The 20,507-nt window shown below is 39.1% G+C and overlaps 1 protein-coding gene across 1 annotated transcript; it reads right to left on the reverse strand.

Moving 5' to 3' along the window:
* Positions 1 to 17,334: 17,334 nt before the first annotated feature.
* LOC149140682 (glucan endo-1,3-beta-D-glucosidase-like) lies at positions 17,335 to 20,140 on the reverse strand. The gene has a single exon (XM_089446958.1). It carries the CDS (start codon positions 19,957 to 19,959, stop codon positions 17,893 to 17,895), a length of 2,067 nt encoding a protein of 688 aa, XP_089303084.1. The 5' UTR covers positions 19,960 to 20,140; the 3' UTR covers positions 17,335 to 17,892.
* Positions 20,141 to 20,507: the final 367 nt, after the last annotated feature.

Raw genomic sequence — 20,507 nt, forward strand, 5'->3', positions numbered from 1 at the left:
CACACCTTACACTTTGTCCTTTCCTTTTAATAATTACATCATTACATCCACAAATGATGTGGCAAGACACATGACATTATGACGAGACCAATACAAGTCACAACTTGACAATGATGACATGGGATTCATGATGAGGTGGCAATGTCGAGCTGTTCTTCTTGCTAGTTTGTCTTCAATCCCCTTGATAAGTCTGTCTAGTACTTCATCTTCATGAATTATCTTCTTTTTTATTCAGATTCACCCTTAAAGGGGCTGAATGTTATGGAGTATTCATGTGATCCTGATCTTTGGTCATCTGTTGTAAACTAGTGTCCCTTCATCTTCTTGCTTGATGAATTCTTCATGGTTCCTTCTTCACAAGTGTCCTTTAGCATAATCTCCTTCTCCTCTCTCTAAGCATCATCCTATCATGTCAAGATGTAGTATTTGCAAGTGAAATAACTGATGACATGATGAAATCAATCCGAAAATATCCTAGTATAATTCTCTTCATGAAAACCACTGAGTGACCTGGGACTAAGTAATAAATAGGGAAGAAGGCTCAGGGATTTCGTAGTGTGAAGTTCTAGAGGCTAGGAGTGAGGTAATGATGCTTATGGTTGTGTAATGTGCAGCACTGGAGGCCCAAGAGATAAGACTACACAGTTGAGGGTCACAATGAGGCATGCTTTTCCACTATAACTCCAGAATGCACAGTTTAGGAGAGAGGGGGGAGTGAAGGATTGTACAGTTGTAAAGTTTGAGAAGACAAAGAGACAAACTCTTGCTTGAAACTGCATAATGCATAGAAGGCGACTAGATGGGACGTAGGATTGTCTAGTTTTGGAGGTTAGGAGGAAGTTCTTGGGCATTGTTGATGCGCAATGCACAGTAATTAGAGTAAATAACTTCACATTTCACAGTTCTAGGAGGCAAGGGTACATGCTTGAGGCTAGAAAATTCACAATGTGTAGTTCAGAGGGGTAAAGCGAGTCAGGTTGGTCGAGCATGGGACTTTCCAAAATTTGACTAAGTGTGGGATTAGTGAGGCAAAGATGAAACCAAGGTTGTACTTGAACATTACACACACTCATAGATATGGATGACACAACATGGAACACTCGATGACACAACATGAAACACTCAACACTCAGAATCAACATGATCCCCTTAATGCGATGACAAAACAATATTCTCCTCCAAGTGCAACACTTAAGATATACTTTGCAACGACAGTGACGACACTAGTATAATAATGAATAAAAATATGGGAATGAGTCTAATACATGTCTATATGACAAATGATACCCATTGGTACCAAAATTTCCTCTTGAAATGAACCATAACTCTACCTTTACCACATGCCACATTTCCCATGCCAAAATATGACACTTGTGAAAGTAAGTGAAAAGTGAAAACGACACTTGCAAAGGCTTAAATAAAGTGAAAGCAACACATGCTAGAGAAAATATAACACGAAAAAGACACATTAAAGTTATTGCAAGAAAAAAGGATAATTGCGAACATGAGAATGACACTTGTGAAAACAAAGGTGCGCGAGAGAGACATTTGAGAAAAATCACCAAAATAGAAGTACAATCGCAATCAAAGTGAGGATGACTGTAAATGGAGAGTGAACACTATATTTCGACATTTGTTGTGTAGTACATTGTGCTTATAGATTGTGCAGTCACTTCCACTAGTGATTGCACAAGCCTTACCTTTAAGCGTTGTGCAATGCCTATCTAAGCTTGTGTAGAGAGGTGTGTTTTTGAATTCATCGAAGATAGAGAATGTGTGGGCAAGTGAATTTGACACTTATAAGAAGACTCAACACTTTAAAAAATATTAGATGACCATGAAGTGACCATAGAACGACAGATCACAAGATCCTCAGTAGGCTCCAAAATTCAAGTGTAAGAAAACTTTTGGAGGGTGTTTGTCACAATGACAACATGTGCCACTTGATTAATATTTTTGGTGCATCCATCATTGTCCCAATTGGTGTAATGGGAACAAAAAACAGTGATGTGAACCATTATATACAAAGAGACAGTAACAACCAACGATCACTGTCGCAAGGATAATCAATTGTTGGTTTTGCAACAATCAACTTGTAGGTGTCACAACATCATGGAATGATGGTTCAACAACACGATCAATGTTGTAACAATGGTGTCACAACAACATGGCCAATGTTGCAGCAACTCAACTGGTGTTGCAACATCACGTTCAATATTGTAGCGATGTTAAACAATTTCACAACAACACGACCAATGTTATATTATTCATCACTACGCTTGTAATTTGCTTTGCACCAATTCTCAAATACCTCTTCATTAATAAGTGTAAAAGGTTTAGTTTTTCCTTTAATTACACCAACAAAATCCATTAAAATGACATGAATTAGAGAAAATCACACGTTAAGAAAAATATATCAATAATCATAGGTTTAGACAAAAAGGATGTCTCAAGCGATTGTCAAAGTGATAAAAAAGGCAAAAGATGGGTGCAAGACGATGGGAATTTATGTGTTCGTCACTTAGCATTCCACTTCTTTACGTTTATTCTAATTTTGTTGAAGCGGCCCCAACACTCGAACCTGTTCGTAGGCTTACCCAAGAGAAGATTTGGCCTAGGTGTAGACCTCTAATGGTGGCTTGGCATCGTGGGCTAAAGCTATGTAGATTTAGAAAAGGTGTACATATTCCTCATACCTTCTACCATACCTTTACCATGAAGTATTCGAAGGCCCTTCTCTCCAATATGTCCAAGCCTTTGATGCCACAACATGGTCTTTTCTCCAGAGACCATTAGATTTTCTGCTCCACTTTCAAGAACCACAAAATTGTTGCACCCATCAATAACAGTGCTACCTTGCAGCTTTTACGGAGTTCCAATCTGAACTCCCCACATTAATACTAGTGCTTCCTGAACTGTTTTGTAGGTGTCCTTCTCGAACACTGTTTTTACACCTGAATCATCCAGCTTGCTTACAGAAACTAGATTTCTGGCCAATGCAGGAATATTAGAACACCCAGAAGTGTTCTAACACTTCCATCTTGCAACTTCGACTTTAATTTTCCATTACCAATGATTCTAGCCTTTCTATCATCCCCCAAGGAGACATCACCTCCATCATATTTCTCATACTTGTAGAACCACTCTCTATGGGGAGTGATGTGAAAGGATGCACCTGAGTCAATCAACCATGCCTCATGATCTACATGTGTACTTGAAGAGGCCAAGTACACATCCCCACCTTCATCTGAGGTGGTTTTTGCCTCTGCAGAAGGAGCCTCATCAGATCCCTTTCCTTTGTCAGGAGCTTTAGATTTATAGTCCCTTTTATAGTGCCCTTCCTTTCCACATTTCCAGCACACCACATTTACAGGTTTTCGTGGAGATTTAGATCTCCCTTTAGATTTAAATCTCCCACTCGATGACTTATTTTTATTTTTGTTCTAGGACTGTCCTCGTATAGACAAGGCATCACCATTTTGGCTCTCCATATTTTTCTGTCTCATCTCCTCCGTCAGCAAGGCTGAGACTATTTCATCAAACTGCAAGGCAGATGCATTGCTACCTATTGCAATAACTAGATTATCCCACGAATCTGGTAGAGAACACAACATACTGATGCACTTAGCTTCATCTGAAATTTTAATATAAACAGATGCTAACTGACTTACCACAGTATTAAATGTGTTCAGATGCTCTGTCACTGAGTCTCCATCTTTCATCCTCAGGTTATATAGCTTTTTCCGTAGGAACAATTTATTCACCAAAGACTTAGATTGGTACAAAGTCCCTAACTTGTCCCACAAAGCCTTTGCTATAGCTTCCCCTGATACATTCAACAATATTGAATCTGAGACACACAATTGTATTGTGCTCTTTGCCTTCCGATCCAACTTCTTCCATTCTTCATCGGACACTCCCGTTGGTTTAGTACCCAGATCTACCGCGATCCATTGATCTTTATCCACCAATAGATCCTCCATCTTGAGTTTCCACAACTCAAAACTCTGACCATTAAATTTCTCGATCTCTGTCTTTCCACTGCTCGCCATCTTCTTTCACCACCAGAATCGATCTTGTTGATCTCCTACTGAACAGGGTCTACCACAGGCCCGAGTGAAACTCCTTAGCAACAAAGGCGTCCCCTTGAAGCCAAATTTGCTCTGATACCAAATGTAGGTTTTAACCCCGTACAAAAATTACTTGCACATGAATTCTGCATATGAATTCTAAAACACAAAAAATAAATAATGCGAGAGCATAACGCATAAAACACATATACACAAAGATTTTCCCCTGGATCCCAAAACCGGGACTACCGGCTTGATTTTTTTCATTACCAGTTTAGGAGAGGGGGGAGCGAAGGATTGTACAGTTGTAAAGTTCGAGAATACAAAGAGACAAAATCTTGCTTGAAACTGCATAATGCATAGAAGGCGATGAGGTGGGACGTAGGATTGTCCAGTTTTGGAGGTTAGGAGGAAGTTCTTGGGCACTGTTGCTGTGCAATGCACAGTACTTGGAGTAAATAACTTCACATTTCACAGTTCTCGGAGGCAAGGGTGCATGCTTGAGGCTAGAAAATTCACAATGTGTAGTTCAGAGGGGTAAAGCGAGTCAGGTTGGTTGAGCATGGGACTTTCTGAAATTTGACTAAGTGTGGGATTAGTGAGGCAAAGATGAAACCAAGGTTGTACTTGAACATTACACACACTCATCACTATGGATGACACAACATGGAACACTCGATGACACAACATGAAACACTTAACACTCAGAATCAACATGATCCCCTGAATTCGATGACAAAAAAAATATTCTCCTCCAAGTGCAACACTTAAGATATACTTTGCGACGACAGTGACGACACTAGTATAATAATGCATAAAAATTTGGGAATGAGTCTAATACATGTCTATATGACAAATGATACCCATTGGTACCAAAATTTCCTCTTGAAATGAACCATAACTCTACCTTTACCACATGCCACATTTCCCATGCCAAAATATGACACTTGTGAAAGTAAGTGAAAAGTGAAAACGACACTTGCAAAGGCTTAAATAAAGTGAAAGCAACACATGCTAGAGAAAATATAACATGAAAAAGACACATTAAAGTTATTGCAATAAAAAAGGATAATTGCGAACGTGAGAATGACACTTGTGAAAACAAAGGTGCACGAGAGAGACATTTGAGAAAAATCACCAAAATAGAAGTACAATTGCAATCAAAGTGAGGATGACTGTAAACGGAGAGTGAACACTATATTTCGACATTTGTTGTGTAGTACATTGTGCTTATAGATTGTGCAGTCACTTCCACTAGTGATTTCACAAGCCTTACCTTTAAGCATTGTGCAATGCCTATCTAAGCTTGTGTAGAGAGGTGTGTTTTTGAATTCATCGAAGATAGAGAATGCTTGAGCAAGTGACTTTGACACTTAGAAGAAGACTCAACACTTTAAAAAATATTAGATGACCACGAAGTGACCATAGAACGACGGATCACAAGATCCTCAGTAGGCTCCAAAATTCAAGTGTAAGAAAACTTTTGGAGGGTGTTTGTCACAATGACAACATGTGCCACTTGATTAATATTTTTGGTGCATCCATCATTGTCCCAATTGGTGTAATGGGAACAAAAAATAGTGATGTGAACCATTATATACAAAGAGGCAGTAACAACCAACGATCACTGTCGCAAGGATAATCAATTTTTGTTGTTGCAACAATAAACCTGTAGGTGTCACAACATCATGGAATGATGGTTCAATAACACGATCAATGTTGTAACAATGGTGTCACAACAACATGGCCAATGTTGCAGCAACTCAACTGGTGTTGCAACATCACGTTCAGTATTGTAGCGATGTTAAACAATTTCACAACAACACGACCAATGTTATATTATTTGTCACTACGCTTGTAATTTGCTTTGCACCAATTCTCAAATACCTCTTCATTAATAAGTGTAAAAGGTTTAGTTTTTCCTTTAATTACACCAACAAAATCCATTAAAATGACATGAATTAGAGAAAATCACACGTTAAGAAAAATATATCAATATTCATAGGTTTAGACAAAAAGGATGTCTCAAGCGATTGTCAAAGTGATAAAAAAGGCAAAGGATGGGTGCAAGACGATGGGAATTTATGTGTCCGTCACTTAGCATTCCACTTCTTTACGTTTATTCTAATTTTGTTGAAGTGGCCCCAACACTCGAGCCTATTCGTAGGCTTACCCAAGAGAAGATTTGGCCTAGGTGTAGACCTCTAATGGTGGCTTGGCATCATGGGATAAAGCTATGTAGATTTAGAAAAGGTGTACATATTGCAAGTATCCCTATTGTTAATTTGACTCTCTAGAGGGTGAGGAATATGTATGTGGACAGTTGCTGGGAAATTAGGGATGAGGGAATTGGGAGGTAGATATTGTTTAGTGATAAATGGATGTTCGATAGTAGAAGCTCCATTGATCATCCACGTTAATGATTGGAGACTTGGGGAAACAATTTATTGGAAGATTGAGCGCACTGAAGGAGAGGTTCAATAAGAGAAACCATATTCACCTTACATGTGGATGATCAATGGTTGATTGGAGAATCAAGGAGTCAATGCATTGAGTGGGACTAAGGGAAAGGTATGCAAACAAAGAATGACCATGATCCGAATTTAAACAGGAACGCAACAAATTACAGAGATAACCATATACACAAAGATGCAGTGGAAATAATACTTCATTTCATTAATGGAAAATACTGAAATATGCTTACAACCAGAAATGGAAATAAACCAGCTAGGGCGATGGTAGCTTATCTCTGAGAAGAGATGTGATGGCTACATGCCTCTAAACTGTGTTACGATGAGGCTCGAAGGCCTATTTATTGTTGAGAAACAATGGAAAACCCTTAACATTCCAAAACCTAACCCTAGGAGATGAAACACCAAACTGTGGGCCCCGTTTGGGGGTAAGTTGGTACATCAACTTCCCGGGGTCGTAACTTTGGCATTTGATCTCCGTTTGACACGTACAATAGCTCATTAGAAAGATCTATCCGAGCACTATCACCCCGGATTCCCCAAAAAACGTCGTTTAGGGCCTCAAAACGGCTTCGGAAGTTCAGGACCCGAAAAACTACTAAAAATAGTAAGTTGTGCTACAATTAAGGAAACTGAAAATGCTGAGAAAGACAATGGTGGGGGTCCAGGTGGACTTGGCAGGTGGCCACCAATATCCACCTGGATCATTCCTCCCCCCTTAGGAAGAAATGGTCCCCATTGCGTTGAGCTCCTCCATGAGATGAGGAAACTTCTGTTGAACTTGTTCCCTGGTGAGCCACTTGCCCTGCTGAAGGAGTTGGCCTGCTTTGACAACTCGATACAGTTGGATATTCTGTTGGCGAGTGTTCTTGATCTGTGTGTCCATGATCCGATCAGTTGCAGCTTGTTCCATGCAATCTGGATTTAATTCTGTGGGTTTGAGTTGTTCTGCAATGTCGGATGTGTCTAGCAATGGTGGAAAGTATGGCCGAAGGCGGTCCACATTGAACACTGGGTGCAGGCCAAGGAATGGGGGAATGCTGAGCTCAAATGCATTGTCTCCCATAGCCTTAGTAAGGGTGTAAGGACCATATCAGAGTGGTCTCAATTTCCGATAGGCTCTAGTAAGGCGTTCCTTTTGCAAATGCAACCAGACTTTGTCGCCCACCTGAAACTTGTGTGGCACCCGATGTTGATCATGTCGCTGCTTGTACTTGGCATTTGATTTCTCAAGAATGTCATGGACCTGCTGGCGAATATGTTGGATGCGCTCAATGAAGCTGGTGGCCTTATCTGTTTCGGATTGGACATGAGCTGAATTCATGTGAGTAGCTGCAAGTGGCATGGCCACATCAATGGGGCATAGTGGCTGGAATCCCAAACCCACCTGAAAAGGGCTATGGCCAGTGGAGTTGTGAAGAGCTCGGTTGTAGCTGTGCTGAACATAGGGGAGGCTCTCGTCCCATGTGTGTGGATGCTTTGAGTTATACATGCGCAGAATGTGCACAATCATCCTATTGACAACCTCTGTCTGGCCATCAGTTTGAGGATGGAAGGCTGTGGACTTCGTGAGTTTGGTGTCCAGCATTGACCAGAGACTGGACCAAAATGTGCTGAGAAACCGACTGTCCCGATCTGAGATGATAGACTGTGGGATCCCAAAGTGCACCCACACTCGTTCAAAGAAGAGTTTAGCAATGGCTTCTGCTGTGATATTCTTCTTGCAGGCCACCATAATGGCCATCTTCGAGAACCTGTCGACGACCACAAAAACACAGTCATTTCCATGCTTAGTGGAAGGAAGGCCTGACATGTAATCCATGGAGATGGATTCCCAAGGTCGACTAGGGGTAGGCAACGGGGTATAGAGGCCGTGCTTCTTAATGGCCGGTTTGGCAATGGCATAGGCAGTACATGATCGGATGTACTTCCCAACATCCTGTCGAAGATTCGGCCAATAGAAATAATTTTGCAGTACTGACACTGTTTTCTCGACCCCGAAATGACCAGCAGCCCGACTATAGTGTGCTTCCCAAATCATCTTGGCACGCTCGCTTGAAGGAACACAAAGGTGACCGAGGTGGCATAATAGGGCATCCTGGAGGTGAAAATATGCAACCTGCCGACCCTCCAAGAGTGTCTGGTATGTGTGGCCGAATTCTGGGTCGCTTTTGTAGAGAAGTGGCCAATCAGAAGTCTCGTGCCCACAAGAGTTGAGCACAGTGGTTAGCGCCATGATCGGTGGTCGACTGAGGCAATTTGCAACATTATTGGTGCTGCCCTTTTTATACTTGATATTCAAGTGAAACTGTTGCAGGTATGTAGACCACTTCTGATGGCGATCATTCTGCAATTTCCCTTGGGTCTGTATGAACTGCAGAGGTCGGTGGTCTGTGTGGATGACCGTTTCCTTCCCCAAAATGTAATGCTTCCATTGTCGGCAGGCCTATACAATGGAATACATCTCTTTATCATAAGTGGGGTACTTCCGGACTGTGTCTGAAAGTGTTTCACTGTGATATGCCACTGGATGTCCATGTTGAGTAAGGACTGCCCCAATAGCATAGTCAGAGGCATCTGTCTCGACCTCAAATGGTTGTTGTAAATCTGGTAACGCGAGCAATGGTGCCGTGCAGAGGCGATCCTTCAACTCCCTGAATGCCTTCTGTTGAGATTCAGACCAAAATAATTTTGCTTTCGCCCCGCCCTTGGTGACTTGACTCAAGGGCCAAGAAATATGAGAAAACCCCAACACAAACCTGCAGTAGAAGTTGGCAAGACCTAGAAAGCTGCGGAGCTCTGTTAGAGTGGTTGGATAGGGCCAATCCCGAATGACTTGGATCTTGGCTAGATCGACATGCACCCCCTGTTCATCAATGAAGTATCCCAGATACTGAACCTGGGTCATGCCAAAAGTGCATTTCTCCAAATTGGCACATAGCTTGTGTTGCCGCAGTGTTTGGAGAACCTATCGGATGTGGTGGGGGTGCTCTTCCCAACTCTGGCTGAAGATCAGAATGTCATCCAAGTATACTACTACAAAGGAGTTGGTGAATGGCCGCAAGATGTCATCCATTAGCCTCATAAAGTTTGCAGGAGCATTCGTCAATCCGAAAGGCATGACCAACCATTCGAAGAGGCCCTCCTTGGATTTGAAGGCAGTCTTCCACACATCAGAGGGTTCAATTGGTACTTGGTGATATCCCGACTTCAGGTCGATCTTGCTGAAATATTTCGCCCCCTTTAGTTGGTCTAGGAGGTCATCAATCCGCGGGATCGGGTACCTATTACGGACAGTGATCTTGTTCAGCGCCCGATAGTCAATACATAGTCGCCACATCCAATCCTTCTTTTGTACCAACACGATCGGGCTCCCACAGGGCGATGAACTCGGATGGATGTGACCTTTCTGCAGGAGCTCCTGAATCTGCCTCTTGATTTCATCGTTCTCCAGAATGGAGCGCCGATAAATTGGTCCATTGGGTAGCGGCGCACCTGGGGTCAGATCGATGGAGTGCTTGACTTGACAGTGCAGAGGAACCCCTGCCGAGGAGGTGAAGATGTCCTCGTACTCCTCCACAATCTTGTCCATCTGTAGTTGTCGTGCAGAGGGGCCCCGTTTGGAGGTCGCGGCCACTGTCTTCTTCTTTCCTTGAGGGCGTATCATCAGGAAAACAAATTTCCTGGTTTTGGAAATGATCTTACTGCATTGTTTTGCAGTAATCAAAGAGAGGGCGGCAGGTGGTGCTACCTCTGGTATCCTGAACAACTTATTTCCCAATGTAATAATAACAGCACGAGGCCTTGATTCATACACAACATGTCGCTTCCACAAGTATGGTTGTCCTAGTAATACATCACAAACTTCAAGGGGAGAAATGTCACACAATACCTCATTCGTGAAGGGCTTGATGTTGTATGGAAGGCGACACTGCTGGTTCACGCAAAGATCTCGTCCTTGGTGAAGCCACCCAATGCTGTATGGTTGTGGATGTGCTGTGGTCGGTAAGCCCAACCGCTTCACGACCTCTGCCGAAATGAGATTATTTTGACTCCCGCTATCAACAATGAACTATATCGGGGAGCCCTTTACCCACATCTGGGAGTGGAAGAGACGCTCCTCCTCCTCTGAATCTTCAGGTTCATTTTTCTGGATCTTTGCGGTAGCAACAGTGGCGCTGGGGTCTGCATCAATGATCTGCTTCCCTTTTTCATACCCCTTATCGGGTTCTGACTCAGAGTCAGAACATGCATCTGATTCTGAGACCTTTAGCTCAGCCACCAGTGACTGCTTGGCTCGACACTCACTTGTGTTGTGAGTGGAGCTCTTATGGAACTCGCACCATTTTCCAGTGTCCTTTCTCGGCTTCGCGCCGCTGTTCTTTGCTTGCAGCTTTGGCTGGTTGTCTTGGGTTGTCCCGCCTTGGCTTTGTCCTTTGTTTTGTGGTTTAGGGGCACCTTTCCCCTGCTTTGGATTCGCAGATCCAAAGTCTCGCTTCTTTTGTTTAAATTTCTGCTCAACCTTGACGGCATACCGGTACGCTGTGCCGAGCGAGGGGATGTTCAGGAATTGTATTTCTTCCTGGATGTACTTGTGCAGGCAGCCACTGTATTTGAGTATCAAATGTTGCTCCGAATCCTTGATACCCAACTTTGTGCGAAGGGTATGGAAAAGATTGGTGAACTCCGGCACGTCTTGGTCCCTTCCCTGCCGCAGCGTGGTCCACTTTATGTATTCATCCTCATAGCTCCCGACAGGGTAGTACTGCTCCTTGATGGCATCCCGGAACGAATCCCAGGTGGGTGCGGCTGAAAATAGTGAGCCAGTACTTTCATCCTTCTGCTCGCAGTAGGTTTCCCACCAGTCCTTGACGTGGGGGGCTGCTTTGAGGAGAGCAAAAACAATCTTTTCCCGACTCGAAAATTCATGAACAGAAAAATAACCCTCTAGCAGATTTAACCATTTATCTACGACATCTGCGTCTATCTGACCCTCGAATATGGGGATTTCAAAATTAACTTGTACCTTAAAGGGTGTGGCGTTTCCAGAGTAGCTGCTGGAAGCCGATGCGTTGCTTCTGGGTAGCCGCTGAAGGATCTGGGCAAAGCTGTCCATCATCGCGTTCCGTTGTTGCTCGAGGGCTTCTTTGAGCAAGGTTTTGATGGGATCTCCTGCCCCCTCATCTTTCTTCTCGTCCGCCATGAGAGGCCGTCGGGATTTGTGAGGCTGGTCTTGCAAAGGTTCAACCAGTTCAAGCCCTAACTCCTTATATCCCGACCTTGTTGGGGACATGCAAAGAAAAACAGAGAAAAAGCAGACCGCTCTGGTACCACTGATCTGGATTTAAACAGGAACGCAACAAATTACAGAGATAACCATATACACAAAGATGCAGCGGAAATAATACATCATTTCATTAATGGAAAATACTGAAATATGCTTACAACCAGAAATGGAAATAAACCAGCTAGGGCGATGGTAGCTTATCTCTGAGAAGAGATGTGATGGCTACATGCCTCTGAACTGTGTTACAATGAGGCTCGAAGGCCTATTTATTGTTGAGAAACAATGGAAAACCCTTAACATTCCAAAACCTAACCCTAGGAGATGAAACGCCAAACTGTGGGCCCCGTTTGGGGGTAAGTTGGTACATCAACTTCCCGGGGTCGTAACTTTGGCATATGATCTCCGTTTGACGCGTACAATAGCTCATTAGAAAGATCTATCCGAGCACTATCATCGGTCCATTGCATGGACCAATGTTGCTCCCGGATTCCCCAAAAAATGTCGTTTAGGGCCTCAAAACGGCTCCGGAAGTTCAAGACCCAAAAAACTGCTAAAAATAGTAAGTTGTGCTACAATTAAGGAAACTGAAAATGCTGAGAAAGACAATGGTGGGGGTCCAGGTGGACTTGGCAGGTGGCCACCAATATCCACCTGGATCAGACCATGATACTAATAGATGGAGAATTGGTGGAACACTGGATATGAAAGTAAAAAAATTAAAAACCCATATTGGTTATAATTATAGTGCATGGAGTTCCAAAAACACAAAATATGGAACAATTCCATCGAAGGCATATAGTAACATATTAAAAATGAAAAGCTGGGAATTTTCCAGCTAGTCTGAAAATCAAATAAAAAACAAAAATAAAAGAATAATAACTACCAAAATATATATATTGCACACTATCCTTAGGTCTCTTAAAACTTCAGCACAACACAATATCAATATAATATTGAAAAACAAACAATAAAATTGAAATAATAATTGAGAATATAAATCTTTTTTATATCGACGTTTTGAGTCACAAACATGACTCATCATCAAGATATGGTGCCAAGAGAATGAGAGAAAGACAAATAAATAAATAAATATGATGCCTTGAATGGTTCATGAGGCACAATACTTGCTAAGGTTTTGCAAATGGGGTAGCAAGCTAAGTGGGTTTAATTGTGGGGAAAGCTCCATAGTTAAGCGCGCTTGAGCCAGAGGCGATCTGGGATGGGTGACCTCCTGGGAAGTCCTGGTTATCAGGTGCAAGCCTTGGAAGTGTTGATTGATGCTATGTGATTTATTTCACTAGTTTCAATCCCACTTCTTCATCCCTATGAGCATCACCCGATGTAGTGAGTGCTAAGTGGACTATTCAAAAATCATGAGAAATTATTCAATTATGACTACCTCTCATGGAAATGGTCATAGATGAATGACTTACTTAACACAGTTGAATCCCAAAAAATGATATCTAAAATAAATATTAATCACAAATTAAGAGAGAATAAGGGCATATTGAAGGCCGATATAAAAATTATATAAGAAAATAAGAAAAATAATAAATAAAGAATTAAAACAAAGAAATAGAAAAAATAAAGAAATAACATAAACATAAAAATAATAAAAGATAAAATAATAAAATATTAGAATAAAGAAAATAATATAAATATAAGAAAATAATAATATTTAAAGGAGAATGAATATGACAAATAATATAATAAGAGAGAAATGAAAATATAGAAAAAAGAAGGGGGGGTGGGGGTCGGAGTGGGGGGCGGAAAGAGATTAAAAGAAGAAAAATCTAAGAAAGGGGGAATAAAGTAAGAAAAAAGAAATTAATGAAATAAAGGAAAGAGAGGGGACAACAATAATAAAATAATGAAATAATAATACAATACAATAAAATGAGAATAATAATAAGAATAAAAACTAAAATGAAAATGATATAATGAGAAGAAAGTGGAAAAGACAAATATGAGGGAGAACATGAAAAGAAAAGAAGATAAAGAGAAATCCTAAGGAGCAACAATAAGAAAGAAATAATGAAATAAAAGGAAGGCACCAGGAAAATGAAGTATTAAGAGAGCCAAATAATAAGATTATATGATAATAATAATAATAATAATAATAATAAAATAAAATAAAATAAAAGTAAGCAGAGGTAGAGGTGTTATAATGAGTAGAAGGAGGGAAAGGGGAGAAAATAAGGAACATGAGAGCAAGAAAGGGAAGGAAGAATGAGAAAGAATAGGGTGGGAGAAGTTAAGGGAATAAAAATGAGAAAATGAAGGAATTTTTTGATTATTGGATATCAGATATTAAAAGAATATAGCTAATTCTTACCACAACACCAATATTTCTGTATAGATTGTTAGGGTGTTTGATGATCTGCACTGCTTATCTAATTTTGTGTTTGAAATAATGATCTTCTTTAGCGATGCTATTAGTATCTTCAAGGCATATGGAGTGTTTAGTTTTGGATGAATGCTCGACAAGGGCTAAGGAGCATATTCTTTCATTTTTAATGCCTAACCCATGTTCTTTGAGTCTTATTTAAATGATCAACGAGTCTCTCCAATGTAGCACTTTCCCTAAGAATAATTAATCTTGTAGACCCCTTTGAACTGAGTTTGGCCAACCTTGTCTTTAAGGGATCTCATTTTGTCTCTGATGGTCTCAAGGGGATTGAATAATGTAATAATACCATTTTTCTTAAGGACCTTAACAATTTTTTCAGTGGTACCACTGATGTATGAGGAATAGGAATGCTTTTCCATTTCGCCGGGGAGGGGGAGGGGTTAGTTTGGAGAAGTGGGTTTATTTTTGGTTCTCTTAATAGATTTGTAGATGTCATTGTATTTGTATTTGGTTCTCTTAAGGTGGTTGATTTCTTGCTGGAGATGTTCTTTGTCAGATAATCTTGAAGCTCTAGTGATTTTGTGTATTAAGGATCCTGAATTTTTGAGCAGGATGATGATGGGAATCAACATGGAGATAGTTGTCAATGTGAATCTTCTTCCTGTGTACTTGGTGTCCTATTCTACCATCTTTTATTGTTTTTATTTTTATTATTATCATAGAATTTTATTATTTCGCTCTTTTAATACTTCATTTTCCTCCCGTCTTCCTTTTATTTCATCATTTCTTTTCTTATTGTTCCTCCTTAGGATTTCTCTATATCTTCTTTGCTTTTTATGCTCTCCCTCCTAGCTCTCCTTTCCCCCTTGTTCTCATTATATCATTTTCATTTTAGTTTTTATTCTTATTCTAATTTTATTCTTATTCCATTATTTCACTATTTTCTTATTGTTGTCCTCTCTCTTCCCTTTATTTCATTAATTTATTTTTTCTTATTTTATTCTCCTCCCTTTTTGAGATTTTTCTTCTTTTAATCTCTCCCTCCCGCACCCTTTTTTTTAATATGTTCTTTTCCCTCTTATTCTTTCTCCTTTAAATATTATTATTTTCTTGTATTTATTTTATTTTATTTTATTATTTTCTATTCTAATATTTTATGTTATATTATTTTTTTCTTTATTCTTTTATTATTTTTATTTTTATATTACTTTTTTATTTTTCTATTTCTTTGTTTTAATTTTCACAAACAAGAAAGTCTCATACACCAATTTGGTGTCTGACTTGGCCATAACCTTAAAATTAGATAATAATAATAATATATAATTTTTATATTAGCTTTCACTATACTATTATTCTCTTCTAATTTATAATCAATATTTATTTATTTATTTATTTATCTTTCTCTTGACCTAATGTTATAATAATGAATCTGATTTATATCTCGAATCATTTATATAAAAATAATTATTGTTGAATTATCTTTAAATCCTCGCTCATTAAAACCCTACACAAAAATCTTCAAACAAAAAAATATTAACGTTTTCTATTTTTCCAGAAATTAATTGACATACATTTCATTTAGCTTTTTATCTATAATTAATAAAAATGTAATTTAGTACACATAATAATGTATAATTTACCTTTCCCAGGAATAAAAGTTGACGACAATTTTTATATACAATATTATTAAATTACAAAATATAATGACAAAACATAATGATATTCTTTTTCAGTAGACAAATTATCAAATCAAAATGTTTCACTTTTGTCGCAAAGCATCAAACGTAGCCGAAACCTTTATTAGAGGGATTCTGAGATTGCAAATAAGTATCATTTACACAAAAGACGTTTGGGTTATTTAGAGGATTGGGCATATATTTGACTTTCGCATTACATATTCCATGCATTTTAATGACAATCTCCATTAATGCAATTTCTATATAATGGCACTTTAAAATATATTTTAGTTATTTTAACATAATTTCATTTGAAATTCTATATGGAACGATGTGTAATTAAATAGCTTGGAAGATAATATATTAGTTTTTGGAAAAATAAAATGGTGTATGGGAATTTATAAGCAAATAAATACAATAGAACTAAAAAACACTTTTAATATTTTCTGATTGGTGTTTATTTTTAGATATGGTATTATTTAGAGAGATAGTTATATTTTTTTTATTTTGGAATAAGTATTTATAATTTCAATTTATTTATTAATAATTATTAGGTAGATGATAAAGATAAAATTTCAACAAAATATTATAATTAAAAGTTGAGATTTATTTTTAAATTAGTTAGGTTTTTTTTTCTCTTTTTACTTAAATTGATTAATTAAAAAAATGCTATATAAAGGAAGTTAGAATTTTTGACCATGTGGTATTAATCAGTGATGATATTAACTCATGGTATTGTACAAAACATATTTATAAATTAAAAATCTTTATGCTGTAATGGTATTAAATCTCTATGGTTAAAAATCTGTTTTGACTTATATATCATTTTTTATTAATAACAACTATGAGACTGTTATACTTGAGTTATATTTTATGATTTTCAAAATTTTATTAAAATAAATGTTTTGAAGTTTATTATGGTTTATTTTTTCTTAGTATTTATCAATTATTTAATTTACATGGTTATGCTAATTTTATTGTAATTAGGAAAAAATATGTCATTTGATTTTTATTTTATTGATGATGATGATTAGCGTCCACTAAGACCTTTTATTAAAATAAATGTTTTGAAGTTTATTATAACATTTATTATGGATTGATTTTTCTTAGTATTTATCAATCATTTAATTTACATGGTTGTGCTAATTCTATTGTAATTAGGAAAAAGTATGTCATTTTGATTTTGATTTTATTGATGATGATTGATTAATGTCTTCTAAATTTTTTCTCAGGGTTTATCAATCATTTAATTTAAAAGGTTGTGCTAATTCTATTGTAATTAGGAAAAAGTATGTCATTTTGATTTTGATTTTATGGATGATGATTAATATCCACTAAGACCAATGTGGTTTATCGAAATATTATTCAATTTACAGCAATTTGACTACTAAATCTACAAAAGCATACATACTCTACCCCTCTGATTTTGAACCTGTAACATCTTAAAAGGAAACACATGGTCTTAAATATTAGGCCCTCTAAAACTATATGTATAAAAAAATGTATAACACAAATTAACTGGAAGGGAAAATATGAAAAATATGGCCAAAGTTGTCCACGCTCCACCGTGAATACCTTCCTCTGATCACGAAGGTCCGCTGTCATGAACAAGGTGGCCTAATGGATGGGAAAGCTGGTTATGGTTATCCAATATTGGGTTGTTTGTGTCTTGTGCTCTAAAACTCTGCTCGTCGAGAGATTCAGAAGGCTGCAGGCACCCACCCATTGTTGGAAGTTGGAAACATTTTCAATATGTCTATGGAGGACACGCTATTGGAGAGTTGATAGTGTCACATGTAACAGTCAAAGGCATGTAGAGGTGTTTTCTGATTCTGCATTTCTTTCTTGTAAAGTAAAGTTACTGGCAGCATATTTATTCAAATGGAAAACAATGTGCAAGGAACATCTCAATCTGCAATATCAAAGGACCATTTCAGAGGCATAAAGAACACGGAAATATCTGCAGCAGAACCGGTATTTTGTAAATTTTTCAGATTTTTTTGGATGAACACTGCTCTTGTCAATTGCAGCAGCATCATCATGACTGCTGATTGGTGTCATTGGATCTTCTATAAGTCCACCACAACAAATTTGATAATGAATTTCCATCGTCGTGACCACTTAAATTCATCAAATTCTTCAGAGCATTTTCCCTGTCAAACATACCTTCCAACGCATACACGAAACCCTTCCATCCTTCCCCAACCCCCTCTCTTTTCAATGCTGGGGTTGCCCATTCCACAAGCTCTTTAACAAACTTCAGATCAGAGAACAAAAGCTCTGTAATAGGGACAATTGGAAGCAGTTGAATTCCCAACCTGCATTCTCTCCAATCAGCAGGTGCAAACCACAGCCCACTGTCCCGTTTATTTGCCCACAAAACGCCCATTACTCTATTCTCCCTAGTAAATTCTGGTTCATATACAGTACTTTTAGCAGGGATATGCCACAATGCCTTAGCAGACCTGATTTCCAGAGCAGCTAAAGTTGATCCAGTAGCTATGAGATGCACATCTCCATATACTTCTCCTAAAAGTGCTGCAGAATAATATGCATTTACAGCCTCACTGCTACTCTCCTGGCTCCTACCATCTGCAAATTCAGTGATTCCACTGGCCCAAGAATGCAGCTTCCATAGATCAAAATTTCTCAACCGTGTATACAATGATTGCTGACCAGAACTCAGGGTCATAAAATCATTCACAATTGAGTATACATGTGGCTTAAATCTGCGAGCCCAGCTGCCATTGAGCTTGGCCAGGACAGCAATGGCATAGCAAAAGTAACCCAAATGACAATGGTGATCACTGTAAACCCCAAAACCAAAATCTGCACCGGGGTCCCTAGCACCTTCTCTGCTGACCAGTCCTCCCCACTTGTTATCATACATGAATGCATTTCCCTGGAAGCTCCCGTCCAGCCATGGGGTCAAGGATTTCTCCAGAAATTCTTTCACACGAGGTATGACACTTTGACAGTTGACCTCCTCTGCAATCAATGCAAACCTTGCTACTTTTGCAACAGCCTTCCCATAAAAATAAGTAGATGGGGTTTTAATAGGCTGTAGATTGCTTACATCCTGTTCTAGGGCTCTAATAATAGGATTTCTGGCTTCCTCGTGCAATCCTTTCATTGAATACCAACTTACAGTAATTGGGGTTTCTTCCAAAATCCATGAATCACCCACAATGCCAAGCAGTTCTCCATCAATGCTACGATAAGTGAGGTCAGGTAGTATAAAATTGGCTGCAGGAAAACCTAGGATTTGCCTATGTACAGAGTGAGAAAGCATCAGTAACTCACCTTGTCCTTTTTTCTTCCATTCGTATCGAACCTTGAAGGGCATCTTGAGGTCCACCAATCCAGAGACCGGATAAGCTGTGCTGAACCGATCCAGAATCCGCTCCTTTGCATCTGCAACTTCTCCACCTTTGTCTGAGAGTATGCTGATTCTCAAGATGCCCTGATAGGGTGCAGAGATGCTCAAATCCTTGTTGAGGTAGAGAGAATTGGAGCTGTAAATAAGCCATGTTTGTCCATTGTTGAAGGCAATCTTATGTTTGGTGTCATTATTGTGGGAAGAAACATTGAGCACTGCATGTATTGTGGAGATTTGAAGGTCACCGCCCTTGACAATGCACGTGATGTAAGGGCTTCCTCGTACGAGAGGGATTGTGAGGGGGCCCGGGAGGTCTAATGTGACACTCAGGTCATCGAAGTGGGATGCGACATGGGAACCCATGAGGGAGCAGGAGATTGTTAGGTTGGGGATGAAGGATTGTATGATGAAGGCGGATTGAACGATTCTAGAGGGATAACAAATGGTAATAGAACCCCTGTTGGGGTTTGCTTGAATGAGGTAAGGATGAATGAATTCCGGCTGGGACCCCTCTCTCAGCACGAAATTCTGCCAGGGAGAATTGGTGGGAAGGGGAATTGCTTGATTGCGTAGATTTTCTGCGAAGAAGGGAGGTGGGTCTGATGCAGCCGTGTTAATTACGGAGAGGAACGGTTGCTCATGTTTGGGCTCCGCCTCTGAACCCCGACGTTGGAATCTCTGCAATTTCAATATTTCTGTGGCTTTTACCAGGCATTTTTTCAACATGTTAGTAGATGGATCAATCTCATGAAGAAACCGAGGCTGGAATTGTCTGCCGATGCAGAATACAGTACTGGGATGAGGATCGGGTAGAGGATTTTTATGTTTCTAAGGATTTGGAACCACCATTGCATGCCAATGTAGATAAGTTGAACTGCTGTGCGTGCTCTAGACGCTGTTGAAGAATCCAAATACTTGAAAGGGGCATGAGCATTTGTCATGATACATGACATGATAACAATGGATTCAGGAGGGTTACAAGGCATGATGTGGAAAGTCTTGGTGATGTAAGTTTCAGAGCTATACGAACGATTGATACGTAGTATCATTTTGTTTAGAATTAGTTTAGTTTTGGTTTTAGATCAATAAAGGTAGGAAAATATGGTTGATTTGGTTTTAGGTATGAGAATGAAGTATCATCAATTTGTAGTGTTCCTAAATATTATTATTGTTGGTTAGTTGTGGAAAGAATATAACACACACCCAATAAATTACACATGAATCACTGAACTCCAAGCTTACTAACTCGAACTTACTGAGTTAACTGAGTGACA

Source organism: Pinus tabuliformis, chromosome X (assembly GCF_031772625.1).
Source record: "Pinus tabuliformis cultivar Carrire ecotype Pingquan chromosome X, CPIR1, whole genome shotgun sequence".
NCBI lineage: Eukaryota > Viridiplantae > Streptophyta > Pinopsida > Pinales > Pinaceae > Pinus > Pinus tabuliformis.